This window comes from Bos mutus, chromosome 7 (genome assembly GCF_027580195.1).
Source record: "Bos mutus isolate GX-2022 chromosome 7, NWIPB_WYAK_1.1, whole genome shotgun sequence".
Lineage (NCBI taxonomy): Eukaryota > Metazoa > Chordata > Mammalia > Artiodactyla > Bovidae > Bos > Bos mutus.
In genome coordinates this window covers 101,488,189-101,515,633 of record NC_091623.1, presented here as the reverse complement: position 1 = coordinate 101,515,633, position 27,445 = coordinate 101,488,189, and the positions used below count along the sequence as shown (strand labels likewise).

General features: G+C 45.1%; 1 protein-coding gene and 2 long non-coding RNA genes across 4 annotated transcripts in view; 2 read left to right on the top strand and 1 right to left on the bottom strand.

Annotated features, from left to right (window-relative positions):
* The window catches only part of LOC138988569 (uncharacterized), a 35,485-nt gene extending 29,854 nt beyond the window's left edge, over positions 1-5,631 (bottom strand). The window contains exon 1 of the long non-coding RNA XR_011464865.1: positions 5,549-5,631. This is a non-coding gene — a long non-coding RNA (uncharacterized lncRNA). The remainder of the gene's footprint in view (positions 1-5,548) is intronic.
* RPS14 (ribosomal protein S14) lies at positions 5,608-9,549 on the top strand. Of its 2 annotated transcripts, none has more exons than XM_005901059.3 (5): positions 5,608-5,744; positions 6,555-6,705; positions 7,200-7,361; positions 8,439-8,515; positions 9,428-9,549. In XM_005901059.3, the coding sequence occupies exons 2-5, from the start codon at positions 6,557-6,559 to the stop codon at positions 9,493-9,495; spliced, it is 456 nt and encodes a 151-aa protein (XP_005901121.1). In that variant the 5' UTR covers positions 5,608-5,744; positions 6,555-6,556; the 3' UTR covers positions 9,496-9,549. The 2 variants fall into 2 exon arrangements, with proteins under 2 accessions (XP_005901121.1, XP_070230741.1); XM_070374640.1 differs by lacking the exon at positions 5,608-5,744 and adding an exon at positions 5,817-5,947.
* A 9,908-nt stretch (positions 9,550-19,457) lies between these two features.
* On the top strand, positions 19,458-23,484 carry LOC138988568 (uncharacterized). The gene is made up of 3 exons (XR_011464864.1): positions 19,458-19,743; positions 20,391-20,466; positions 23,019-23,484. It is a non-coding gene; the product is annotated as an uncharacterized lncRNA (long non-coding RNA).
* The last annotated feature ends 3,961 nt before the right edge of the window (positions 23,485-27,445 follow it).

Here is a 27,445-nt window from a genome sequence, read left to right as displayed (position 1 = left end):
CTTGCAAATGAAGTAACCAACAAGGAATTATGTCAAAAAAAACCACAACCCAATCAAAAAATGGGCAGAAGATCTAAATAGACATTTCCCCAAAGAAGCCATATAGAAGGCCAAAAAGCACATAAAAAGATGCTCAACATCACTAATTATCAGAGAAATGCAAATCAAAACTATAATGATGTATCACTTCACATTGGTCAGAATGGCCATCATCAAACAATAAATGCTGGAGAGGGTGTGGAGAAAGGGGGACCGTCCCACACTGTTGGTGGGAACATAAATTGGTGCAGCCACTATGGAGAACAGTATGGCCGTTCCTTAAAAAACTAAAACCAGAGCTGTCATATGACCCAGCAGTGCCTCTCCTGTGCATGTATCTGGAGAAAGCTAGAGTTCAAAAGGATGCATGCAGCTCAGTGTTCACTGCAGCACTGTTTACCACAGCCAAGATGTGGAAGCCTCTCAAATATCCATTGACAGGGGAATGAATAAAGAAGTGGTAGGGCTTCCCTGGCGGCTCAGTGATAAAGAATCCACCTGCCAATGCAGGGGACACTGGTTCGATCCCTGATTCGGGAAGAGCCCATGTGCCATGAAGCAACTAAGCCCATGTGCCATGACTATTTTGCCTGTGCTCCAGAGCCCAGGAGCCACATCTACTGAAGCTCATGCCCGCTAGAGCCTGTGCGCCCCAGCAAGAGAAGCCACCACAATGAGAAACCCGAGCACTGAAGCTAGAGAGCAGCCCCTGCTCAACACAACTAGAGAAAAGCCTGCACAGCCACAAAGACCCAGCACAGCCAAAAATATATAAATAAAAATTATTTTAAAATGATAATCTTAATAAAAAGTGGTAAATACACACACTGGAGTATTACTTGACCATGAAAAAGAATGAAATAATGCCATCTGCATGGATTGCGTGGATGACCTGAAAATCATCATATTAAGTGAACTGTGAACTTCCAGATGTTCAAGTAGGTTTTAGAAAAGGCAGAGGAACCAGAGATCAAATTGCCAACATCAGCTGGATCATGGAAAAAGCAAGAAAATTCCAGAAAAACATCTATTTCTGCTTTATTGACTATGCCAAAGCCTTTGACTGTGTGGATCACAATAAACTGTGGAAAATTCTGAAAGAGATGGGAATACCAGACCACCTGACCTGCCTCTTGAGAAATTTGTATGCAGGTCAGGAAGCAACAGTTAGAACTGGACATGGAACAACAGACTGGTTCCAAATAGGAAAAGGAGTACGTCAAGGCTGTATATTGTCACCCTGCTTATTTAACTTGTATACAGAGTACATCATGAGAAACTCTGGGCTGGAAGAAGCACAAGCTGGAATCAAGATTGCCAGGAGAAATATCAATAACTTCAGATATGCAGATGACACCACCCTATGGCAGAAAGTGAAGAAGAACTAAAGGGCCTCTTGATGAAAGTGAAAGAGGAGAGTGAAAAAGTTGGCTTAAAGCTCAACAGTCAGAAAACTAAGATCATGGCATCCAGTCCCATCACTTCATGGGAAATAGATGGGGAAACAGTGGAAACAGTGGCTGACTTTATTTTTCTGCGCTCCAAAATCACTGCAGATGGTGACTGCAGCCATGAAATTAAGACGCTTACTCCTTGGAAGGAAAGTTATAATAATCAACGTAGATAGCATATTCAAAAGCAGAGACATTACTTTGCCAACAAAGGTCCGTCTAGTCAAGGCTATGGTTTTTCCAGTAGTCATGTATGGATGTGAGAGTTGGACTGTGAAGAAAGCTGAGTGCTGAAGAATTGATGCTTTTGAACTGTGGTATTGGAGAAGACTCTTGAGAGTCCCTTGGACTGCAAGGAGATCCAACCAGTCCATCCTGAAGGAGATCAGTCCTGGGTGTTCATTAGAAGGACTGATGTTGAAGCTGAAACTCCAGTACTTTGGCCACCTGATGGGAAGAGCTGACTCACTGGAAAAGACCCTGATGCTGGGAAAGATTGAGGGTAGGAGGAGAAGGGGATGACAGAGGATGAGATGGCTGGATGGCATCACCAACTCAACAGACATGGGTTTGGGTGGACTCTGGGAGTTGGTGATGGACAGGGAGGCCTGGCGTGCTGCAGTTCATGGGGTTGCAAAGAGTTGGACATGACCGAGCGACTGAACGGAACTGAAGTAAATCACAGACAAATATCATATGATATTATTCATATGTGGAATCTAATTTTTTTAAGGTGCTATGACTCCTTTTATTTAAAAACATTTATTTATTTGGCTGTGTCAGGTCTTAGTCGGAGAAGGCAATGGCACCCCACTCCAGTACTCTTGCCTGGAAAATCCCATGGATGGAGGAGCCTGGTGGGCTGCAGTCCATGGGGTCGCACAGAGTCGGACACGACTGAAGTGACTTAGCAGCAGGTCTTAGTAGCAGTATGCAGGCTCTTCACTGGGTCATGGGCCACACGGCTCTCTAGTTGTGGCAAGCTCTGGAGTTGTGGCATTCAGACTTTGTTTCCCTGAAGCATGTGGGATCTTAGTTCCCCCACAAGGGATGGAACTTGAATCCCCTGCATTGAAAGGCAGATTCTTAACCACTGAACTACCGGGGAAAGTTGCTAATTTTTTTAAAGAAATGATACAAATGAACTTATTTACAAAACAGAAACAGACTTACAGATATCAAAAACACACTTATAGGGACTTCCTGGTGGCACAGTGTATAGAAATCCACCTGCTAAAGCAGGGGATGCAGCTTCCATCCCTGATCCGGGAAGATTCCACATTCCTAGAGGCAACTAAGCCAGTGCAGCACAACTACTGAGCCCCAGTTCTAGGGCCTGTGCTCCTCAAGAAGAGCAACCACTGCAATGAGAAGCCCACACTCTGCAAGGAACTGTGGCCCCCACTTTCGGAAACTAGAGAAAGCCCTCATAAAACAATGAAGACCCAGCGCTGCCAAAAATTAAGTAATAAATACATAAAATTATTTTCAAAAAACCAAACTTATGGTCACCAAAGGGAAAACGTGGTTGGGGGGGGCGGCGGTGGATAAGTGAGGTTTGCGATTAAGGTACACACAATTATACATGGGACGAGGGCGTGGCAACCCACTCAAGTACTCTTGAGGGGAAAATCACATGGACAGAGAAGTCTGGTGAGCTACGGGCAGTGGGGCTGCAGAGCTCGCAGGCACTACTATATATAAGATAAGTAAAAAACAAACAACAATGACCTACTGAATAGAAAAGGGAACTCTACTAAGTATTCTGATAACCTATATGAGGAAAAGAATTTGGAAAAGAATGAATATATGTATAACTGAATGACTTTGCTGGACACCTGAAACTAACACAACACTGTAATACCCCCCCAAAACCCCAAAATCTATACTCCAATAAAATGTTTGTAAAAATCTCTTTCTTTAAAAGAAAAGTCAAATAGTATCTATTTAATAGTATCTATCTGTACAAAAAAGATCTTCACGACCCAGATAATTATGATGGTGTGATCACTCACCTAGAGCCAGACATCCTGGAATGTGAAGTCAAGTGGGCCTTCGAAAGCATCACTATGAACAAAACTAGTGGAAGCGATGGAATTCCAGTTGAGCTATTCCAAATCCTGAAAGATGATGCTGTGAAAGTGCTGCACTCAATATGCCAGCAAATTTGGAAAACTCAGCAGTGGCCACAGGACTGGAAAAAGTCAGTTTTTATTCCAATCCCAAAGAAAGGCAATGCCAAAGAATGCTCAAACTACTGCACAATTGCACTCATCTCACACGCTAGTAAAGTAATGCTCAAAATTCTCCAAGCCAGGCTTCAGCAATATGTGAACCGTGAACCTCCTGATGTTCAAGCTGGTTTTGAAAAGGCAGAGGAACCAGAGATCAAATCGCCAACATCCGCTGGATCATGGAAAAAGCAAGAAAGTTCCAGAAAAACACCTATTTCTGCTTTATTGACTATGCCAAAAGCCTTTGACTGTGTGGATCACAATAAACTGTGGAAAATTCTGAAAGAGATGGGAATACCAGACCACCTGACCTGCCTCTTGATAAACCTGTATGCAGGTCAGGAAGCAACAGTTAGAACTGGACATGGAACAACAGACTGGTTCCAAATAGGAAAAGGAGTTCATCAAGGCTGTATATTGTCACTCCATTTATTTAACTTATATGCAGAGTACATCATGAGAAACGCTGGACTGGAAGAAACACAAGCTGGAATCAAGACTGCCGGGAGAAATATCAATAACCTCAGATATGCAGATAACACCACCCTTATGGCAGAAAGTGAAGAGGAACTAAAAAGCCTCTTGATGAAAGTGAAAGTGGAGAGTGAAAAAGTTGGCTTAAAGCTCAACATTCAGAAAACGAAGATCATGGCATCCGGTCCCATCACTTCATGGAAAATAGATGGGGAAACAGTGGAAACAGTGTCAGACTTTATTTTGGGGGGCTCCAAAATCACACAGATGGTGACTGCAGCCATGAAATTAAAAGACGCTTACTCCGTGGAAGGAAAGTTATGACCAACCTAGATAGCATATTCAAAAGCAGAGACATTACTTTGCCAACAAAGGTTTGTCTAGTCAAGGCTACGGTTTTTCCTGTGGTCATGTATGGATGTGAGAGTTGGACTGTGAAGAAGGCTGAGCGCCGAAGAATTGATGCTTTTGAACTGTGGTGTTGGAGAAGACTCTTGAGAGTCCCTTGGACTGCAAGGAGATCCAACCAGTCCATTCTGAAGGAGATCAGCCCTGGGATTTCTTTGGAAGGAATGATGCTAAAGCTGAAACTCCAATACTTTGGCCACCTCATGCGAAGAGTTGACTCATTGGAAAAGACTCTGATGCTGGGAGGGATTGGGGGCAAGAGGAGAAGGGGACGACAGAGGATGAGATGGCTGGATGGCATCACTGACTCGATGGACGTGAGTCTCAGTGAACTCCAGAAGTTGGTGATGGACAGGGAGGCCTGGCGTGCTGCAATTCATGGGGGTCGCAAAGAGTTGGACACGACTGAGCGACTGATGTGATCTGATCTGATCTGTTATTGTGGTGAGGATCAAATGAAGCAATGCATATGAATATAGGCTGGCATAAAATGACAAATATTGAATAATTTATTCTTATTTTGTCAAGTACTCAGTAGTTAGAAGGGCTTCCCTGGTGGCTCAGACTGTAAAGAATCTGCCTGCAATGCAGGAGACAGACGTTCGATCCCTGGATCAGGAAGATCCCCTGGAGAAGAGAATGGCAGGCAACCCACTCCAGTATCCGTGCCTGGAGGATTCCATGGACAGAGAAACCTGGAGGGCTACAGTCGAAGGGATTGCAGAGTCAGAGACGACAGACGAATGACAAATTGTCATTTACCTCCGCACCGCGAGGGGAGCTGCCGCCCTCAGGCTAAGCAGGCTCCGGGGTCAGCGTGGTGGAAGTTGGTCTAGCCGCGGTCACCGCCATCTTAGAACACAGGCCTTCCACACCCACGGCGTGTGGCTGCTTCCTTCAGTCTTAGAAGCAGACCGCTCGTCAAGATACCCAGGCCCTTACCTCCTTAGGCGCTCCCTTCAGTAAGCCGTGTTCTCCAGGCGTTTTAATGTCCTTGGAAACGCTAAAATCGGCGTCTTCCGGGAGCTGTCCTCGCCCTGTGACCTCAGACGTGCACTTCCGGGACAAGAGCGTGACCCGTCGCCCCGCCCCCTTCCACCCTCTCTTTCCGGTGGCGGAGTCTGGAGAAGACGCGCAGGTAGGATCCCTGGACAAGGAAAATCGGCTGGCATCCTGCGGCCCGGGGGCTCATCGGGGCCGAGGGCTTGGGGCTGAGGTCTTTCTGCGGGAGACAAACCTAGTGCCGGGCGAGAGGAGCACGGCGGGCTGACCCAGACTCTGTTTCGCGCCCTGTCTCGGGAGGCGGCGGTCTTGGTTTAGGAAAAAACCTGTTAAGTGTGGGTGAGTTCGGATCTAGCCTTGAAGGCGTAGGCCCCGCGCCACGACCACAACTACCTTAACCGGCAGCACACCGTAGTTTGGAAGGGTCGGGTAATAAGTTGGTCTGATGTGAGTTCCCACCTTAACCGGTTATTTCCTGGGCAGTCTCATCCCGGGCCTCTGATCTCTGAAGTTGTCGAATCTGGAAAGTAGAAATAATCGTCTCATGAATCCCGTGGGGATGTAGTGAGGATTCAAGAAGGGAATACAGAGGAAACGGCCTTTCGTTAGGTGCTTCCTAAGTCAGAGTGACTGCTAAGTCGGGCACATTGCAATTTCTGTGCAGGTCTCTCAGAGCCAGTAAATGAGGCTAGGGATTGCACATCGTTGTTTGCTGAACACCTATCACGCGCCTGTGCCCTGAAGCCAGAGATGAGGAGCACTCTGCTCTTGGCAGGGTGGGTTGGGAGTCACCTGGGAGCCCTGATTCCTGCTCCTGGCGGCCTGGAGTGGGAGAGCCAGAGCTCTTCAGTGTCCTGCTCACCTTTCTCGGGGAAGAAGTATTCCCAGAGTTGTAAACACTTGGGGTTTTGTTGTTAAGGTTGGAATTTTTTTTCTTCTCCTTAAGAAATGGCACCTCGCAAGGGGAAGGAAAAGAAGGAAGAACAGGTCATCAGCCTCGGCCCTCAGGTGGCTGAAGGAGAAAATGTATTTGGTGTCTGCCACATCTTTGCGTCCTTCAATGACACTTTTGTGCACGTCACCGATCTTTCTGGCAAGTGAGTTAACCCCCGTGGGGAGGCACAGGACCCAGATAGCAAGGGCTGGGGTTAGAAATGACCAGGGAACTGAGTAGCACTTTAAGGGGATCTCTAGAAATAATTTTTATTAAAGATGTTCAGATAAGGATATGTGCTTGGTTGATTAGTGCACAGATACTGTAATCTAGGTGCTGGGGTTCTAAGAGAAAAGGAGCTACATTTTTTGCCTTTACAGTCTGTGGACTTCTTATGTAAAATGAGGAGGAATTACCCCTATTACTCGAGTAATAAGATTAAAGCTAAGAGTAAAGTGTTGATGCAGTGTTAAGCTGGGATCTGTGAACACCATCACTGCAGAACCTAGGGCAGTCTTGTGGGATCAGGATGCTTGTTCAGATTGACCTTCATCTTCTGCCCTTCCTGGGCAGTAGTGCTCTTTATCTTTAGGGTGTGATATGCACTCTGAATCCTTGATGGGTAAGAAAGAAAGGATCCTGTGCTTTTGTTCCCAGGGAAACCATCTGCCGTGTAACTGGTGGGATGAAGGTGAAGGCTGACCGAGATGAGTCCTCTCCATATGCTGCCATGTTGGCTGCCCAGGATGTAGCCCAGAGATGCAAGGAGCTGGGCATCACTGCCCTCCACATCAAACTCCGGGCCACAGGAGGAAATAGGTAAGGCTGGGAGGATAGTGAGGCCACTGAGCTTGGGCAAGGCATCATAGGTACCTATGTAATTAATATGGGCATACCTCAGAGATACTGTGGGTTTGGTTCCAGACACCACTGCAATAAAAACAGTATCTCAGTAAGAATGAGCAACACTGTTTTCTCAGTGTGTATAAGAGTTAGGTTTACACTATATTGTAGCCTATTGTGTGTGCAGTAGCATCCTGTCTTTTTTAAAAAATGCAGCATACCTTAATTTTAAAATACTTTATTGCTTTAAAAAAAATGTAACTGGGACTTTTTAAAAAGGGCATGATTTGTGAAGCACAATTAAATGAGGTGTGCCTGTAATTGGTTTCTGCACTCACCCTGCCCCAACTTACTGTGTTAATTGAGCATACACAGCATATGAAGTGCTATGTTACAAGTACTAGAAGAGAGTGATAGGGAAAACAGTTATTGTTTCCATCCTCTGTGGCTCTCAGTCTGGCAGAGTTAGGCTTTAAACAATATAGAGCAGGGGAGCGTATGGTTCCTTTTTGCAGCAAATGTTGGGGAGCAGAAATGTGTCAGGGCTGGGTTGATAATAGAATTTAAATGAAGACCTAATGTGATATTAGGAATTGGTCCAATGAAGGGAGGACAGAGGAGAGTATTACAGCCAGGGACAACTGGAAGGAAAAGGTCTTGGAGTGGAAATGAGCTTGGGACATCTCTGGGCATGAAAACTTTTTAATAGTAATGATTTGAGTTTGAGGTTGGTTGGTTTGTTAAAGATGGCCGCTGTGTGAGACCAGATAGGAAGTTGTTAAGTGATCCACTGATCTTGGGAGGGTGGGAAAGGACAGATCACCAAAAAGACTTAGAATCACAGCATGTGACGAAAGGGAGCACTTAATGTTTGGCAGAATACTGTAAAGCAGTTATCCTTCCATTGCAAATAAATATTTTTAAAAGAGGGCACTTCCTTAAACAGGCTGCAGGCAGAGCAGAATACAAACTATGGCCCATGGTGCGGGGAAGGTATGCAACAAATAATGACTTGGCCAAAAGCTTTTCTTAATTTCGATATTTGTTTTCTAGGACCAAGACTCCTGGACCAGGGGCCCAGTCAGCGCTCAGAGCCCTCGCCCGCTCAGGGATGAAGATTGGGCGGATTGGTGAGTACCCCTCTTTGGCTGATGCTTGGTTTTGTTTCAGGTGTGACCCCAGAAAGCATGCGGTCTGTGCAGTGGACATAGGCCCTGGTCTGCTAACTTTTGGCAGTTAGATTTGTTAATGGGGTGTGCAAGAGGTACCGAGTGACATAAACTCTCTACGTGAACACTCATGCCACCTTGACCTGAATGTCCTGCATCGGAACAGCACTGTCTCATTTCTGTACTTTTGTGCCTGATGGTGGCTGGTGGAACTAATGGGAGATAAATTGTCCTTTCTATTGTTTTCAAGGGAGTTGTGTTCAATATTTTGGGGGGCTGACTACTGTGTATTAGTAGAGCGGGCTAGTCATTGTGACAAAAATATATGGAGGGGGCAGTGGCTCCCATGGTTAAGAATCACAGCAGTTCTCTATGCTTGCAGAGCGTTTATACCCTCGTGTCTGGCCGTTTATAGCTCTTAGAAAGATGTTAGCCCTTCCCTGCTGTTTCTGTGATAGCGTGTACTGATCCCTCGACCTGATGGTCCATCTCTCTCTCAAGATTTTTTTCAAAACATTTTCAATCTTCTTTTACCTATTAAAAAGGAGCTGTTCTTCAGTTTGAGAGGATTTTTCCACTAGAGTCAGTGGGCTAGGTATCAGAAACCTGGATTTGTCACCTCCCTCTGACATCCTATTCAAGTTGCCTACTCTGTCTGAGCTTCAGTTTCCCCTTCATGGAATTTTAGTTCAAACTACATGAGAAGTTTTGAGGAGGCAGCTCGTGGGTCAGCTGGACCCATCTGCTACATACTGAGGACTTAACTTGGGAAGCAGTAGGATCCACTGCTGATCTGTTTGACCACTGGCCTCGGGCAGCCTGCGCCCCTTCCCATCCAGCTCCAGACAATGATGTTTTCTCTTCTCCCCACAGAGGATGTCACCCCCATCCCCTCCGACAGCACCCGCAGGAAGGGGGGTCGCCGTGGTCGCCGTCTGTGAACAGGACTTCTCAAATTATTGCTTTCTGTTAATAAATTGCTTTGATGTAAGCTGTTTTTGACTCCAGTCATCTCTCCTTTATGTAGGGGCCATTGCTCGGGGGTACTTGATTCCTTTTTCCTGTCTGTGTTTAACCAGGGTATGGGGCTGTCTTGAGGTCACGGGTGCATTGATAAACCAGCAGCCATTTAATAGATACATTGCTTCAGAGAATGTATATAACCTGTCAAAGAGGAACATGAAGTGTTGATCCAGCCCCTGCCCTGGGACAGGGTGAGCCTGTGTTCTGTGAACTGGTTTCCTGAGAGGAGGAGCGGAAGGAGAGGTGAAATTCTGGTGCTACAGTTGGGTCTTCTCAACACTACTGTTTGTGACATTAGTTGCCTCAGTCATCTAAAGAGACCAAGGCCTTGGAGACCTTGTTTTGAAAGTGGAGATGTTGATTCCAAAAATGGACCAATTCTTAAAGAGCGGGAGTGGAGTGGAAACTGTTGAGCCCAGTGTAGCCTGAGCAGAAGAGCCTTCCAGACAGCCATATATAAACACGTGTGGGTGGGTACTCACCCCCCACACCTTCTGTGCAAGAAAGGGAGTGCACTGTCTTGTATCTTTCTTTTTCTCACTTGGCAGATCTAGGAGGCTGTTCCACATCAGTACATAAAGTACATAAAGATTCAGTCACCCACAAATACACACCAAGCCCTATTTTCATCAGTGATAAAAAAGTTTGTGCTTTCCGGAAGCCTGCATCCAACTCCAAGGACCCAGTGGCACCAGATGGTCCTGAGTGTTCTGCAGAGGATTAGCCCAGGGCCCTGGGATGGTGACTTCTACTCGGAGGCAAGACAATGACGTAACACTTTGAGGGTTCATCCCAGCAGACGTGTTTCAGTACTTCATTCCTTTTTATTGCTGTTTAGCATCCATTTCCCAGGTATACATCTATTCACAACTCCCATCCCACTTGGAAGAGCCCTGAAGAGGTGAGTCTTGCCATGGCTCCTACCAACTTACTGTGTGTGATGGATTAGCCATAAAAGAGTCTGTTCATCATCTTTAAAATGAGTAATTACAACACAAAGTATAAATGAGTCCATGCTGATTCAGGTGATTTTAAGATGAAGGCATAAATCTTACAAAAACTAAAAATAGTTGCTCCCCCTTCCAGGAATTGAACTTACCTGTGGGCTAGACTTAGTGACTCACTTTCCAAAGAATGGAACATGGAAGATGTTAGCTTTGGAGAGATGAACTATTAAGGGTTGCTGAACACTTGGATAAATCATGTTTCTAGTACTCTGACTTGACAAGATGATGAATACTTCAACTGAAGTTTAAATTTCTGAAAACCCATAATCTAGTTAGAGGGCATTCTACAACATATCAACATTTAAATTGTCAAAAGTTAAACCAGGACTCAAGACCAGAAGAGCTGAAGGAGGTGGAATAAGGCATTGGATCCTGGACCTGAAAGGGCATTAGTGTAAAAACTAATAAAATATTAACCTGGGGACTTCCCTTGTCCAGTGCTTAAGAATCTGCCTTCTGATGCAGGGGAGGCAGGTTTGATCCTGGTTCAGAGAACTAAGATCCTGCATGCTGCAGGGCAACAAACCCCATGTGCTCTAGAGCCCATGCTCTGCAACAGGAAGGCCAAACACCCTGCAATGAAGAGCCGGACACCACAGTGAAGGCCAGTGTGGCCAAAAAAAAAATCTGAATCTGCAGTCCAATTAGTAGTAATGTACCTGTGCTCCTTAGTTTTGACAAGTGAATTGTTAAAAATGTAAGATACTAGCATTCAGTTCAGTCAGTTCAGTTGCTCAGTCGTGTCGGACTCTTTGCGACCCCATGAATCGCAGCATGCCAGGCCTCCCTGTCCATCACCAACTCCAGGAGTTGACTAAGATTCACGTCCATCGAGTCAGTGATGCCATCCAGCCATCTCATCCTCTGTCATCCCCTTCTCCTCCTGCCCCCAATCCCTCCCAGCATCAGAGTTGGAAACCAAATGAGTGATATACAGAAAGGTCATATCTTGCAACTTTTTGGTAAATCTAAAAGTATCCCTAAAACATTGCAGGGATGGGGGGAAATGAGGGTGCTTTTCTACTGTTCTGGTTTCGAAGGCAGGGCATGGTACACAGACCTGCAAGAGGCAGGTATTCCAGGGTGGAAATCCCAGTTCCCCAGATTTGGACTCAACCTTGGGCAAGTTATTTAACCTCTCAGCCCTTTAGTGAAAATTCCTATGATAATGGCAGCCTCATAGTGCATCACAAGAAAGATTAAAGCGTTTAATCTGGCACTGAAGAAACTGCTCCTATTCTTAATGCCTGTTCAGTTCTGCCAGGCATCATGAATGACAGCTGGCTGGAATCCTGGTGGGAAGATGCTGGCGCTCACTGAAGCGTTCTTTTTATTTCCTGTGATGGGACTTTGCAACTTGTCCTGCTGTTTCCTGGTAACCAGGGATGTAATCAGGAATTTTTGAAAGCAGTTCATTTCTAGGTTTTGTTTGCAAGTTGCAAAGAGCTAGTTGGTGCAGTCCAGGTTGGAATGTAAGTGGCCTATTGGCCACTGAGGTGGACAGGGCAGGACTTGGCCTGTTGCCCACCTGAGACTGCAGACCATGGAAGCCCAGCCACTGACTGTAAGTGCAGCCTCAGTCAGGGCCATAGAGATGGTCCCTACTTCTCACTCCTTTCTCATACCTGAGCTCCTGCAACAGTCTTTCTCCTAACAGGTCTTCCTGTCTTCCCTCTGTTCTTTGTTTGGTCGTAAGTCAAGCAGAGACATTACTTTGTCAACAAAGGTCCATCTAGTCAAGGCTATGGTTTTTCCAGTAGTCATGTATGGATGTGAGAGTTGGACTATAAAGAAAGCTGAGCACTGAAGAATTGATGCTTTTGAATTGTGGTGCTGGAGAAGACTCTTGAGAGTCCCTTGGACTGCAAGGAGATCCAACCAGTCCATCCTAAAGGAGATCAGTCCTGAGTGTTCATTGGAAGGACTGATGTTGAAGCTGCAACTCCAATACTTTGGCCACCTGATGCAAAGAGCTGACTCATTTGAAAAGACCCTGATGCTGGGAAAGATTGAGGGCAGGAGGAGAAGGGGATGACAGGATGAGATGGTTGGATGGCATTACTGACTCAATGGACATGAGTTTGGGTAAACTCCGGGAGTTGGTGATGGACAGGGGGGCCTGGCATGCTGTGGTTCATGAGGTCACAAAGAGTTGGACATGACTGAGCGACTGAACTGAACTGAAGTCATGTCCAGCTCTTTGTGACCCCATAGACCAGGGCCTGCCAGGCTCCTCTGTCCATGGAATTTCCCAGGCAGGAATACTGGAGTGGGCTGCCATTTCCTTCTCTAGGGCCTCTTCTCGACTCAGGGATCAAACCCACATCTCCTGCGTTGGCAGATGGATTCCTTACCACTGAGCCACCAAGGAAGCCCTGTCTTCCCTCTGGCCCATGCCTATGCCTAGGCCACACTACAACTGTGTGATCTAAAATTAACTGGATCCTGTCACACATACCCCTGCTATTTTATCCATGCCTCACTCTTATCTTCAGTCTAGAATCCAGTCTCCATGAATCTCCAGTATTTTGTCTAACCCTGCCATACCCTTCACCCTCTCTGTCCAAACCAAATCCAGTTCCTTTCACTTTGCCAATTCTCCATGCCTTCAGTCTGACTCCTTCAGTATCTTCTCTCCCCTTGGCCTCACTACCTACCACTTACCTGTTGGAATCAGTTTTTCATCACTCTCTCAAAGTTATCTTCTGGGATGTCCCTCAAGGTGCTTCTCCACTCACTTCCCCCATCACTCTTACTCCCCTCGTGGTACCACTAGTCTCCCTGTATCCTAATAGCATATTGCCCTGCTAATCTGCTAGCTCTGAGGGCAGAGAATGTCTTGTACAGTGTCTGCCAGCCCAGCTCCCAGTCTGCAAAAATAGGGGCTCTATAAAGACTTGTTCGATGAATCATTGAAAGAACTGCCTTCACCTTCTGTAGTTTAGTCAGTTGAAGGACTTTTCTAATAGATTCTAGATACGTTGCAACAAACATGCATTCTTGGGTTCTAAGAAAGTTAAGGAAATTCCAAGGAGCATTGAAGAAATGGGAAAGAAAAGGACATCAAGATAAAATGCTTTAGGGAGCTGAGAGCTATAGGAAAGAAAGCTGGGGTAACCCTTGGGGCAAATACTGGAGTTAGTGCCAGGAGGTTAAGTAAGTTTAATCCCCTAAGGGCTCTGCTCTCAGCCCCAACCACAGCCCCAAGGTGAGGGAACTGAACTTGACTTTCATATTAACCCAGAAACCCTCATTTCAGAGCTAATGTGGTCACAGGTGGGAGTGTCTCTGGGCTCTTTGTAGAAGAGCAAGTCCTCTTTGGAGAAAGTGAAAGTGTTAGTCACTGTCATGTCCAACTCTTGTGGCACCACCTGCCAGCCTCCTCTGTCCATGGGATTCTCCAGGCAAGATACTGGAGTGGGTTGCCATTCCCTTCTCCATGGGATCTTCCCGACCCAGGGATCGAACCCAGGTCTCCCCCATGGCAGGCATATTCTTTACTGTCTGAGCCACCAGGAAAGCCACCTACAATTGAGATCTTGACAGTTGTTTTTTCTTCCAGTTAACTCCATTGACCTGGGTGATGGTGTCATGGCTCCCTTTTGCCCAGGGGAATACTATCAAGGCAATTCTCAGTCTCTTGATGAAAGATCTGGGAAACCTTTCACAAAACATGGCCTCAGGGGGAGCATTGCTGACCTTAAGTGGTCCAAAGAGAAGATGTATAAGGAACTTCAAATAAGTTAAGTTCTGTCTTGGTGCATGTAGTCCTAAGGTGGTAGAACTTGGCCAGTGGGTAGATAGGAGTTGTAGAGAGATTTAAGCATCAGATAAAGGAGAGTTTTCTAAAAGAGAGCCACTAAGAGGAAATAAAACTGCTTCCTAATCATTGGAGGCATACAAGCGTAAGCCAGGCCCCCACAGGCTAGCGAATCAGAATCAGTGTGGCAGAGACAGTTGTTTCCTAGTGCTCCTTCATCTTCTGTTATGAATAGTAGCAGCCTCAGTGTTTAGCTGGATGCATGGTTGATCAGAATAGAGATCACTTTTCCTAACTATAGTCACCAGGCTATATATTACAGCCCCAGGACTTATAAGAAAATGTCTTAAATAATGTCTAGATACTTGCTTTCAGATCTTTGCCGGAACTTGTCACCTGATCAAACAGACCTTCCTTGATCATCACAGATCAATTAATGTTTCTTCCCCCGCCCCACCTCTAGTCATCATTCTCAAGCTGTTTACCTACCACATGCATAGCACTTAACCCGAGTGAAAAAGTTGGCTTAAAGCTCAACATTCAGAAAACGAAGATCATGGCATCCGGTCCCATCACTTCTTGGGAAATAGATGGGGAAACAGTGGAAACTGTCAGACTTTATTTTTCTGGGCTCCAAAATCACTACAGATGGTGACTGCAGCCATGAAATTAAAAGACGCTTACTCCGTGGAAGGAAAGTTATGACCAACCTAGATAGCGTATTCAAAAGCAGAGACATTACTTTGCCAACAAAGGTCCGTCTAGTCAAGGCTATGGTTTTTCCTGTGGTCATGTATGGATGTGAGAGTTGGACTGTGAAGAAGGCTGAGTGCCGAAGAATTGATGCTTTTGAACTGCGGTGTTGGAGAAGACTCTTGAGAGTCCCTTGGACTGCAAGGAGATCCAACCAGTCCATTCTGAAGGAGATCAACCCTGGGATTTCTTTGGAAGGACTGATGTTGAAGCTGAAACTCCAGTACTTTGGCCACCTCATGCGAAGGGTTGGAAAAGACTCTGATGCTGGGAGGGATTGGGGGCAGGAGGAGAAGGGGACGACAGAGGATGAGATGGCTGGATGGCATCACTGACTCGATAGACATGAGTCTGAGTGAACTCCGGGAGTTGGTGATGGACAGGGAGGCCTGGCGTGCTGCGATTCATGGGGTCGCAGAGTCGGACACAACTGAGCAACTGAACTGAACTGAACTAAACCCTAGTGCGGAGTCTGTGACTCTTGAGTCCTATGGTTCTCAACCTTGAGTGTGCATCACATTCAGTAGATCTGGGATGGAGGCCTGAGGACATGTGTTTCTAACAAGTCCCCAAGCAGTGCTGACATCAGTGGTCTGGAGACCACACTTGGAGAACCAGTGGATGTGTCTGTTTAGGTCACTGCTGTATCCCAGCACCAGGAGCTCTACGTTAAGCTGTGGTGTTTTCTACATGTTTGTGGACTCATTTTGCAGATATCACATTCAAATAGATTTAAGGCAAGTACTCTTATCCACATTTGACCTACAGAGAACCTGAGTGTCAGAGAAATTGAGTTGTCCAGGGGCACATAGCTAGAAAGGGTCAGGGCAGCGATTCGAACCTATGCTTGTCTGAAACCACAGAGTGTGCCCTCCTCAATCACTGTGCTGGCACACCCTTGGTGGGCTCCAGCTCAGTACGGTCTGGTTGAGGATTAGGAAGAGGAGGACCCTCCCTGTCCTTGCATGAGATTGGGAAGTAGAAGGCAGCAGGGGGCCGCTCCTGAAGGAGCCCAGCGGCTGTCGCGTTCTCAGCCACCGTGTACTGGTGGCCACCAGGTGGCAGCAGCATACAGACGGCATGGCGGGGTCTGGGTTCTGCCGCCCTTAACTTCTGTGGCCCTAGATGTTTCCCTTTCTCATGGTCTTTGGTTTCCCCATCTTCACAGATAGAAGATTAGATCTCTGTAATATCTAAAGAACCCTTGCAGCTCAAATACCATCTATAAGAGACAGGTGCAGCCACTGGAAGTCGAATGCTCCCAAACCAAATATACTGTTTCTCTTCTCCCACACTGAGAAATACCCTCAAACCGGAATTCCATCGCTAACAAACCCCGCCCCCCCAACTGCTGCAAACCCCCACTATACTGTCACTGTCCAGAAGAAATATGCAAGCCACAAAACTTAGCCACATAATTTCAAATTTCCTAGTAGCTTATTAATAAATATAAAAAGTGACATTAATTATAATATATTTTACTTAACCCAATATATCCAGTGATTATATCAATGTATAATCAATATGGAAAGTTATTACCAAGATAGTTTATATTTTCTTTCTGAGCTACACCTTGAAATCCAGTGTGTATTTGTCTCAATTCAGACTAGCCATGTTTCAAGGCTTCACCTGCCACATGTGGCTAGTGGCTGCCCTGGTAGACAGCATAGTCCTAGGATATTAATGACAAATATTTATTGAGGTATACGCTATACTGTCTTATATACATTTCTCAGTCCTCATAACACCCTATGAAATAGGCAAGATTACTATTAGTCTAATTTTGTAGATAATGAAACTGAGGTTCAGGGAGGCTTTTTGGCCAAGATCACAGAGTAGGTCAGCAGAAGAGTCTGGATTTGAACTTGGCTCTGTCTGGTGCCAGAGTGTGGCTCTTCATCTTGACGTAATCCTCCTGGTAGGAGATGTTTAGGACATGCAGTCGATGGGACCCACTGACTGGGATTCCAAATCTAGGGAATGAAAAAGCCCGGGAGCCAACAAGAAGGCCTGTGAGGGCAGTAGATGAGAGGCCTTGAAGCTACCGTTCTCCCACCCTGAGTTATGTGTTTGGCAACGTTGAGCTTGCCCAGCTAACAGCCAGTGACTCTGTCAAGAGGAAATCATGATCTTAGGAAGATCATGTCAGTGTAATGAATAACTGAGCTTGCCAAAAAAAAAAAAAAAAAAAAATCTGGTATCAGGAGAAAGTGAAGACTGAGAAATGCAGGAATAAGCTGCAGGGAATGTGGGAGAGGGTAGAATTTCAAGGGACGGGGCTAGGCCCAAAGTGTGGAAGTTATAGGGAGCAAGTTGTAACTCTGCCTCAGGAAAAATAACAATGACAGTGTCAGTAGCTAGATTTATTAAGCACTTACTAAGCAACTTAGACGTAGCACCTTATTGAACCCTCATCATACTAGGAGGTAGGTACTACTGTTCTACCATTTTGCACGTGAAGAAACTGAGGCACAGGGTGCTTGTAGGAGCAGAGTTGAGATCAGCCAACTAGTGTCGACACTGCACTGCCACACCATCCACTGCCTCGAATGGGCTGCTCATGGAGGTGCGGAGCCCACTGTCTCTGGAGGCATTTCAGCAGACCACCAGAGATGTGAGGAAATGCTCAAACAAGGATCATGCCTGAGCGGGACAGAGCTAGTGAACTGATAGTGAAGCTTGTCTGGAGAGTAACGGAGGTAGTACAATTGCCCACAAAGATTGGGAAGGAATCCTGTCTTTCTAATCCATTACCTTGCGAACAGGGGCTATAGGAGGCACGACCGTCACTAAGATTGGTCACAGCGAGTAAGGGGTCTGTGGGAAGCAGCATGGCAGAGTAGTTAAGAGAATGGTCTCTGTTGATAGCTTAAACCTGGGTTCAGATCTTGGGTGTCCCACTTGCTGGCACTTAGCTAGTATTTGTACAACTCACCTAATCTTCCTGAGACTCACAGGGCTATTGTGACAGTAAAATGAGGAAACACACAGAATAGTTTATACTCAGAGATGAGACAAGCTCTGCCAAGGCAGGAAAGTCAGGAGCCAAGGCCTTGGTGTAATTCAGAAAGCTTCACTTTGCCCTCAAACCCAGTGGACAGGACTGATGCTGGCAGCATTTGCAAAATGAGCTGCCAGGGTGAGGAGGCAGGTCTGAGAGGAGAGCAGGAAAAGAGAGGCGGCAGGGAGTTGGTGCCTAGGAGGAGGAACACTCCAGGACCACTCCTGCCTGGTGGGGAGGCTGGTCAGCCGAGTGACACTGCTGGGCAGGGTGGCCCTATGGAAGCGCCAAGGTCTCGCTGTGCGGGAGCCCAGCAGAGCCGCCGCTCTGCAGCATCACCGGTCCCTCCCCCCCGCTCCTGAGGTGCTCCCTTCTGGACAACAGGTTCAGACACCATGACCTGTATCCTCTTCCAGAGGCTACCCTCACCTCTCTGCTCCGCCTCCCGTGCTGGTTTCACTTCTTCCCTCCCAGACACCTCCCAACCCAATTCTCAGACCTGCTTTTGTCAAGATCTCCCATGCCTTCCGGGTGGCCCAGTCCAGTGGGCCTTTCCCTCAGCAGTGTTTGACACAGCTGACACTCCTTCACTCCCCTGTTGGGATCTGTGATCACACCCTCTCCCTATTTCCCTTCTGCTCCCTGACCACCCCTCTGCACTGTTCAGAGCTGCTCCTCATCCCATCTCTACACATCAAGGGTCTCCAGAGCTCAGCCCTGTCCCCTGGTATAAAACTGTCTGCAAGCCAATCATTTACAAACATGTATACTCACTCCAAGTTTCAGTCTGGGACGGTCAGTCATCGATGATGTCTCCACATGGGTGTCACACAGGCTATAGGCACAACAAAACTCTAGGGTCTTTCTATCCCAGAATGAGTTCTCCTGTCTCCTCCATCCCAGTGAATGCCACCATCCAGTGTATAGCTCTAAACCCGGACACCATCTTTGACTTCACTCCCACAGCAAGTCCTGACATTTCTACTTTTCAAAACAGCTATCGAACCCATCTGCTTCTCCTTGTCTCCACACCGTCTCTCACTTAAACAATTTTACCCCTAACTGATCTCCAGACTCCCACTCCTGCCCCTGGGAAATCTGTATGCCATACATCATTAAAAAACATAAACCAGCCCCAGCCCATCCCTGCTTGACACTCTTCACCAGCTTCCCATTTTCTTGGAATAATACCTAAGCTGCAGCCCAGCCTGTCCCTTCAACAGCATCCGAAACCACCCTCCCCCTCACTCACTAGGCTCAGACGCACTGCACTTCTTTCTGTTCCTCAAATGTGCCAAGGACTTCTTGTTTCTGGAAAAGACATCATCTCCGCTGCCCAAGCCAAAAAGCTCAGCAACATCTTGGTCTCACCCCTCTATCCATATTCAGTTTGGTCTGAGTCCTGTGGATTTTCCTCCTGACATTTTTATTCTTCCTCACCTTTCCTGCAATGCTTCCAGCCGTGGCCCCCGACAGGCCTGCCTCTCCAGCTTGACTTTTCACCACAGCCTCCTGACTGATCTCCCTGCCTCCAGCCTCAGCTGTGACCTGACCCCTAAGCCCAGCCTCAGCCACTGTAGCCCAGTCTCTGACCGAGACTGGGGATCATTCGTCGCCAGGTGTCTCCATATGCCCCTGTGTCCTGGTGAGTGGTGCAGAACTGGTGCTTGATACATATTTGCTGGATGAATGAATCCTAGGAGAGGGCTTGATCAGTCTTGCTCAGTTGTACTAGCTGAGATCACATGTCCAAGGGCCATACTATTAACTTACCTGCCAGACAGCAGCTGGGAGAAGAGTCGGGGAGTCCCAGATCCTAAATTGGTTGTAGGACATCTGACCTAGGGCAAATCAAATCCTCTCCTCACTCAATTGTCCCTTCAGTACAATGGGAAGGAGCAGAGCAACTAGTCTCTTTCTCCCAGAAACACTGTGAAGTGAGCAGAAGTGAAGTGAAAGTCGCTCAGTCGTGTCCGACTCTTTGCGACCCCATGGACTATACAGTCCATGGAATTCTCCAGGCCAGCATACTGGAGTGGGTAGCAATTCTGTTCTCCAGGCATCTTCCCAACCCAGGGATCAAACCCAGGTCTCCCACATTGCAGGCGGATTCAAGGCCATTTGTTACAAAATGTTTCCTCACTCTGGTCTCCTTGGACCATCTGCCCCTATTGTACTGACTTTCAACACAGCCTGAACCACCCTTTTAAACCGCAATTTGGACAATGACACCTTTTGCTCAAAGCCTTCCCATGGTGCTTTTTTCTTTCTTTTCTTTTTTTTGGCATGCAGGATCTTATTTCCCCATCCAGGGATCAAACCCACGCTCCCTTCAGTGGAAGCATAGTCTTAACCACTAGACCACCAGGTAAGTCCCAAAGCCTTCCCAAAGCTCTTGATTTTACTCAGAGTAAAAGCCAAGGTTGTGACCATGGCCACAAGATCTGGCCCAAGACCTTGTTTACCTCGTGTCCTGTCATGCCCCGCCTCAGTGGCTCCACTCCAACCGCTCTGGCCTCCTTGCTGTTCCTCAGCCAGGTGCATCCCCACGCTGGGATCTTTGTCCTGGCCGTTCCTTCTGTCCAGGGAATCCCTCCCTCAGACATGGCCTAGGTTAACCACCTCATCTTCAAGCCTGTGCCCAAACCTCGCCCTGTCAGTGAGGCCCAGCCCAACACCCTATAAAGTACTACCACTTGCCCCCATCCTGCAGTGTAGTAATACCTTTTGTTTCCCCATCTCTGCCATTACTCTTTAACAAACACGCTTACTTGTTTGTTTCCAACTAGAATGCAAACTCCGTAAGGGCAAGGATACTGTCTGCTTCATTCATTGACATAGCCCAAGGACCTGGCATGGAGTAGATGGGCAATAAATAATTGTTGAATGTGTAAATGAGCAAGTGAGAGGAGTAAAGTAAAGGGCTTGCCCAGGCCAGGCGTGACAGGTACAGGACTGTAGCGTGGGCCTGCTCCTTCCCCATAGAGAGGACCTTTTCTGGCCTCTTGTTCGTGGCCAAGATGTGCTAGGATCCAAGGGGCCCCAACACAGAAAGGATGGCCTGGCCATGTGGGGTGGTGGACAGGGCTGGGCCTACACTGCCTACCTACCACCTAGGGTGGCTCTTTCCTCTCCCAGGACTTGGGGACCAAGAAGGAACACAAGATGGTTAGAGGTCCTGAGGGATTCCACCTCCTGGCTCACCCAAGTGAACTGGCAGGAACTCACACCTCTGGGGCCTGGAGTGCCCAGACCGAGGGAGAACAGGCATCTCAACCTAGACCAGCTCAACAGGGGCACCATAGGAGGAGACCCACAGGATGATCCTGGTGTGGGGATAAGGGCCCCTCTGGCTTTGTTGTGCAGCTCCAGATCTCTGGGAACAGTCCCAGATTCAGCAAGTTTGCAGAGGGGCTTCCCTGGTGGTTCAGAGTAAATAATCCACCTGCCAATGCAGGAGACATGGGGATATCCCACATGCTGTGAAGCAGCTAAGCTCATGTACCGCAACTACTGATTCTGTGCTCAAGAGCCCAGGAGCTACAACTGTGAGCCCACGTGCTGCAACTGCTGACGCCCTAATGCCAGCACTCTGCAACAAGAGAAATTACCGCAGTGTACCACAATGTTACTTCTGCTTGCTGCAATTAGAGTAAAGTCCACGCAGCAATGAAGACCCACTGCAACCAAAAATAAATAAAATTATTTTTTAAAAGTTTGCAGAAAAAATTTCATCACTGAACTACTTAATGCTTATGGCACACTTAATCTCTACATCAGGCATATGTATATTAATTCATTCAATTATCCCCAAAAGCCAATGGTTTAAGTTAGTATCTATTAGTATGCCCATTTTACAGATGAGGAAACTGAGGCATGGAGGAGTTAAGTCATTTGCTCAAAATGACACATCCTGACATCCTGTAGTAGTGGAGCTGGAATTTAAAAAAAAAATATTTATTTGAAGACAAGTCTTACTTGCAGCCCAAGGGATCTTTAGCTGTGGCATGTGGGATTTAATTTCCTGACAGGGATCGAATCCAGGCCCCATGCATTGGAAGCACAGAGTCCCAACGACTGAACCACCAAGGAAGTCCTTGGAATTTTTTTCTAATCAATACAAAACTTTGGATAATTTCTGAGAAATTTCAAGGAGGACTACAACATACATTTTTTGCTTATGCTGTGGAAGAGCCCACTGTCAGTGTAATAATATGTCAAGGGAACAGTGGTGGAAATATAGTGTCTTCTGAGCAGCTAGCACAGTTTTTATATAGGAGGAGATTGGATTTGTACACAATTGCTTTTAATTTTTTCCCAACCATTTATTATTCAAAATTTCAAACATACAGAGATGTTTATACATTGCACTTAGATTCACCTATTGTTAATTTTATCTATTATCTTTTTCCCTGAGCTATTTTGAAAATAACTTGCAAACCACATTTCATGTCACCTCCAAGTACTTCATTCAGAGTCTTCAGCCTCTAAAAATATTTTTTTCTAGCAGACTAAAATTGCATTATTGCACCTAAGAAAAGCAATAATAATCCCCAAGTATCGGCTAAAATTCAGTCTATATTCAAATTTTCCCAGCTTCACAAAAATATCTCTTACAGCTTTTTTTCCCAACCAAAATCTTGTCAGAATATACAAATTGCATTTGGTTATTATGTTTCTTTAATCTTTTAAAATACAGAACCCTCTCCACACCCACACAGGCGTCTTTTTTCATGACATTGACTCTTCCTTGGGCACTGTTGTTCTTTGGTGACTGAATTCTTCTGTTTATTCATAGTTTTATTTCATTTGTTCTTCTGTGTCTGGTAAATTAGAATTTAGGTCTAATGGCAGGTTCAGTTTAATGATATTTTTAGCAAAGATACTTCCCAACTGATGCTGAGTATCTTACCTCTTTAGGAAACACAAAATGTCACAGTGCTCTGCGATCGGTGATGCTAAAAGTCCGATCATGTGGTGGCAACCGCAGGACTGCCCCATTGTAGGGCGGCTTTTCCTGTAAACAACCAGCGAGGACTCTGGACAGGTACCGTGGCAGGTGGATATCCTGTGTCCCCCAGCCCTTTGTCTCATGATTTTGGCATCCATTGGTGGTTAACTATTACACTGGAGATTACAAACAGGTGATTTTCTAATTCTGTCTTCTCTTTTACATTAGTTAGCTTGCATTCTTCCGTAAAGAAAAAAAAAAGAAAGAAAAACTCCTTATAAACTGGGATTGAACTGTATAGTTCCTTTTGAAGAAGCAGGGTAAATTATTCTTATTGATGCTGGAATTGTCTCATATTCGGCTGGCAGGTGCTCCTTCAAGTTGGCTCCAGGCTCCTTCTGACAAACACCAGTGGTCCTTGAGCACTTCTTTGCTTTCTGAGGGAAAAAAAAAAAGATGCCTGCAACCTCACCTGTGTTTCCCTTCCTCAGCCCTGGGGTCCACCATTTTGGCACTGGGATGTTATTCCAAGAAGTTAGCCTCAGAGCTCTTTTGTTTAGACCAGATCCAGGTCTGTGTGACCTTGGGCCTGTTCCTTTCCCCTTTCCGAGTCAGACTTTCTTCATGTGAACAGTGGGGGAGCTGAATCCTGCCTTAACCCTGGGTCCCTCTCAGAGTGTGGCAGACACCAAGGCTTGCTGCTTCCTGTCGTTCTGTCTCCATCTCCAGCAAGAGAATGGGTAGGACAGGACTCCTCCACTGGGCAGTGGGGCCTGTGTGACACCTGAGACCTCTTACCCTACTAGAAGAAGAGAAGGGAACCATCATCCTGTCCACTCTTATAGCTGGAATCATCTCCAGCCTGTTGTGGGCGAGGACAGGATGACCTTTGGGGTCACCCTGAACTTTGACCGAAAGCTGCTTCGCAAGGAAAAGGCGTTTTTTAAGATTGCCATTTTGTTATCACAGTCAACTCAGAATCAACTGACTTTGATGTTAAACAGAGTTTTACTCTGTATCAAAGTTATAAATTCACATATTTAAATAATCAAATCCTTCTAAAAGGCTGGCTGCAAAAAGCGGAAGTTCCTTACCTTCCTTTCCCCACCACTTTAGAATGTTTTTAGCCTCTATGTCTCTCAATAACTTCTGGTACTGTTACTTCAGATTGTTTCAGTTTTAAACATGATCTGGTTGGCTTCTCACTGTAGACACGAGACCAAGATTTAGTCCTCTTTCCTTCTCTAAGTCACTTTTCCTATCCTCTCATCCTCCCCAAATGCCTCTACTGTATGTTTAGTTAGATCAGTATTCAAAGTTCGCCATATTATGACAGTAAATGCCATTTATAGCTGTGCTGTGTAGTATGGTGTGATGACTATTCATTTCCTATAGTTTTTTGTTTTCCCCAAAATTAATAATTGTCTTGATACAACTTAGCAACTAAACAACAGCAACAAAAAATACTTGTCTTGGTTTTTTTTCATTTGCTTAATTTTCTGTGAAATTTATCATAATTCAACCTCATTCTCTTCAAAAAATGATCTAAATCATCTCTCAGTATATTCAGATCTATCAGCTGTCTATTAATTTTATCTTATTGAAGAAATGTCTTTCAGAGCTTGTGGACCTGATCCAGTACGAATCTATTGCTTTTCTCTTGGGATTTCTCTGTGCCATCGTTCTGGGGAATCCCCGTTCCCTTTTGTGAGTTGAATTTCAGCTTCCTATATTTCAAGTCTTCCTTTATTTTTAGTGAAGACCTTCATTTTGGCAGAGCATACATTCGTGAAGCTTTCTGAGGAAGAAAAAATTTTGAGATAATTAATGTCTGAAAATATCTTTACGATACCTTCATACCTACTTAATAATTTGGCTCAGTAAATATTCTAGGATGGAAATAATTTTCTCATAGAATTTTGAAGGTGTTGCTCCATTATCTTCTGGCTTCCAGGGTTGCTCTTAAGTCCAAAGTCATTCTGATTCCTGGTCCTTTGTATCTGTCTTGTTTCTTTCTGTGAAATTTTCTCTTTGTCTTAATTTTTCTATAACTTCACTTGATGTACCTTGGTGTGAAATTATCTTCATACTTTGGTATTCACTAGGTCCTTTCAGTTTGGGAATTTATGTCTTTGAGTTCTGGACAATTGTACTGAATTTTTTCACTGATTTTTTTTTCACCTTTGTTTTCTCTGTTCCCTATTTCTAGAACATTGATATTTGGCTATTGGGCATCCTGGATTGGTCTTTAATTCTTTTTTCTCCCAAATTCTTTTTATCTTGGTGGTCTACTTTCAGGGAGATTAAAAAACTATCTTTACCTACTGATTGTTTAATATCTACCCTTGTACTTTTAATCTTTAAGGTATTTTTGTTGTCATCATGGTTCTAACAGTACATTTATCTTTATAGCATCCTATTCTTATTTCATGGGTGCAGTATCTCCCTTATCTCCCTAAAGCTGTTAATATCTATTTGTTTCCTCCATGGTTCCTTTTTGAGAGTTGGTTGTTTGTTTTGTTCACTCTCTTTTGTGTTAGAGGTTTTCTTCAGATGTCCCAAGAGCCTTGATTGTCTAGAAAATCAAGTGGAAGCTGTGACTAATGTGAAGGGCTTATTGGCTGAGGTCTTCCCTGTAGAGTTATTTGGCTGGGTTATTTCATCATTGAACCCCAGTATCAGAATCTTTAGTTCATTCCTTGTGGAGCTCTCCAGAGGATTCTCTCATTTATTGCCCAGAAAAAGAAGGTCTGGCTTCTGGCATTCTGGAAACTGGGTCGGAGAGAAGGCTGGGACTCATCTTCAGAGCTGGGCCCATGCCCTGCACTGTGCCTGGGGATAAACTTCCAGCCCTCTTTCAGGGAGGGAGGAGTAGTTGGGGAGGGACAGGCCATGGACAGTGTGTCTAGTCCTCAATTCCTGAACCTGTTCTACCACATAAACTGGTGGATTCCCAGCTTTTCTAGCTGCAGGTTTAGAATTAACCTTTCTGGGTCTGTTAATGACTACTCCTCATCCATTGCTTTCCAGCTTCTAAAATTCTGCTGTTTTCTCCTTTTCTTTCTGTCCTTACAGATCTACACTTAAAAAAAAAAAGAAAAAAAGAAACTTTTTGTCATTTTAGTGACAGAAGCCAAGTGAAAGAGGAAGCAAACATATAATGTGTTTTAACCATCATTACCAAGAAATCTTTTTTTAAATTGAACTATCAATTTCACATTCCATAATATTCAGGCTTTTAAAATGGTACAGATCAGTGGTCTTCCTATGTATCCACAAAGTTGTGCAACCAGCATCACTGTCTAATTCCAGAATATTTTCATCACCCTGAAAGGATATCCTATACCCATCAGCAATCATTCCCCATCCCCTTTCCCCTGGCAACTGTTGATCTACCTTCTGTTTCTATGGCTTGCCTAGACACTTCATATAAATGGAATAGTACAAGATGTGGCCTTTTGTGTCTGGCTTATTTCACTTATCATGATTTTTTTAAATATATATCATGATAATTTAATGGCATTATTAAAGTGTATACAATCCAAATTTAAACACTTAGCATCTAATCTCAGTTTCACTTGAAATAGATAAGCGAATTTTATTTATCAATACTTCTTACTCTTTGATGATTTAGAACAGAATTTTCTAAAACAACTTTTGTCAAACTTTGTCTCTCTTCAGATGTTTGGTCAAATTCACTTAGCATGATGCTTTCAAAATTAATTTTGTGGCATGAATCAGTACTTCATTCCTTTTTTTTTTTAAATAAGACTTGTATTGAGACATTAATTCTTCTTTATGGCTAAATAATGTTCCATTGTATGGATATACCACATTTTGTTTACTCATCAGTTGATGAATATTTGGGTTGTTTTTGCTTTGGGGCTATTATGGATAATGGTGCTATGACCATTTGTGTATAAGTTTTTCTATGGATACATGCTTTAATCTGTCTTGTGTAGATATCCAGGAGTGGAATTACTGGATCATATGTAACTCCATATTTAACTTCTTGAGAAATCGCCAAATTGTTTTCCAAAGTAGCTGCACCATAGTACATTCCTGCCAGCAATATCTGAGTTCCAATTCCTTCACATCCTTGTCAACACTTGTAATTATCTGTCTTTTTGATTACAGCCGTCATATGGATGTGAAGTGGTACCCCATTGTGGCCTCAATCTTCATTTCCCTAATGACTAATGATGTGGAGCATTTTTCTTGTGCTTATTGACCTTAAATTTGCTGAAAATTTAAACATACACACAAAAGACATGAAGATTAATAAAACAAATATGGTCTATAAGACACAGATAGTGAGAAATAAAATCATGCCAACAGTTAAACCTCCCCTGGGTACCCTTTCCCAGACCCTCTTCCTTCCCTCCCTGTAGAGGCC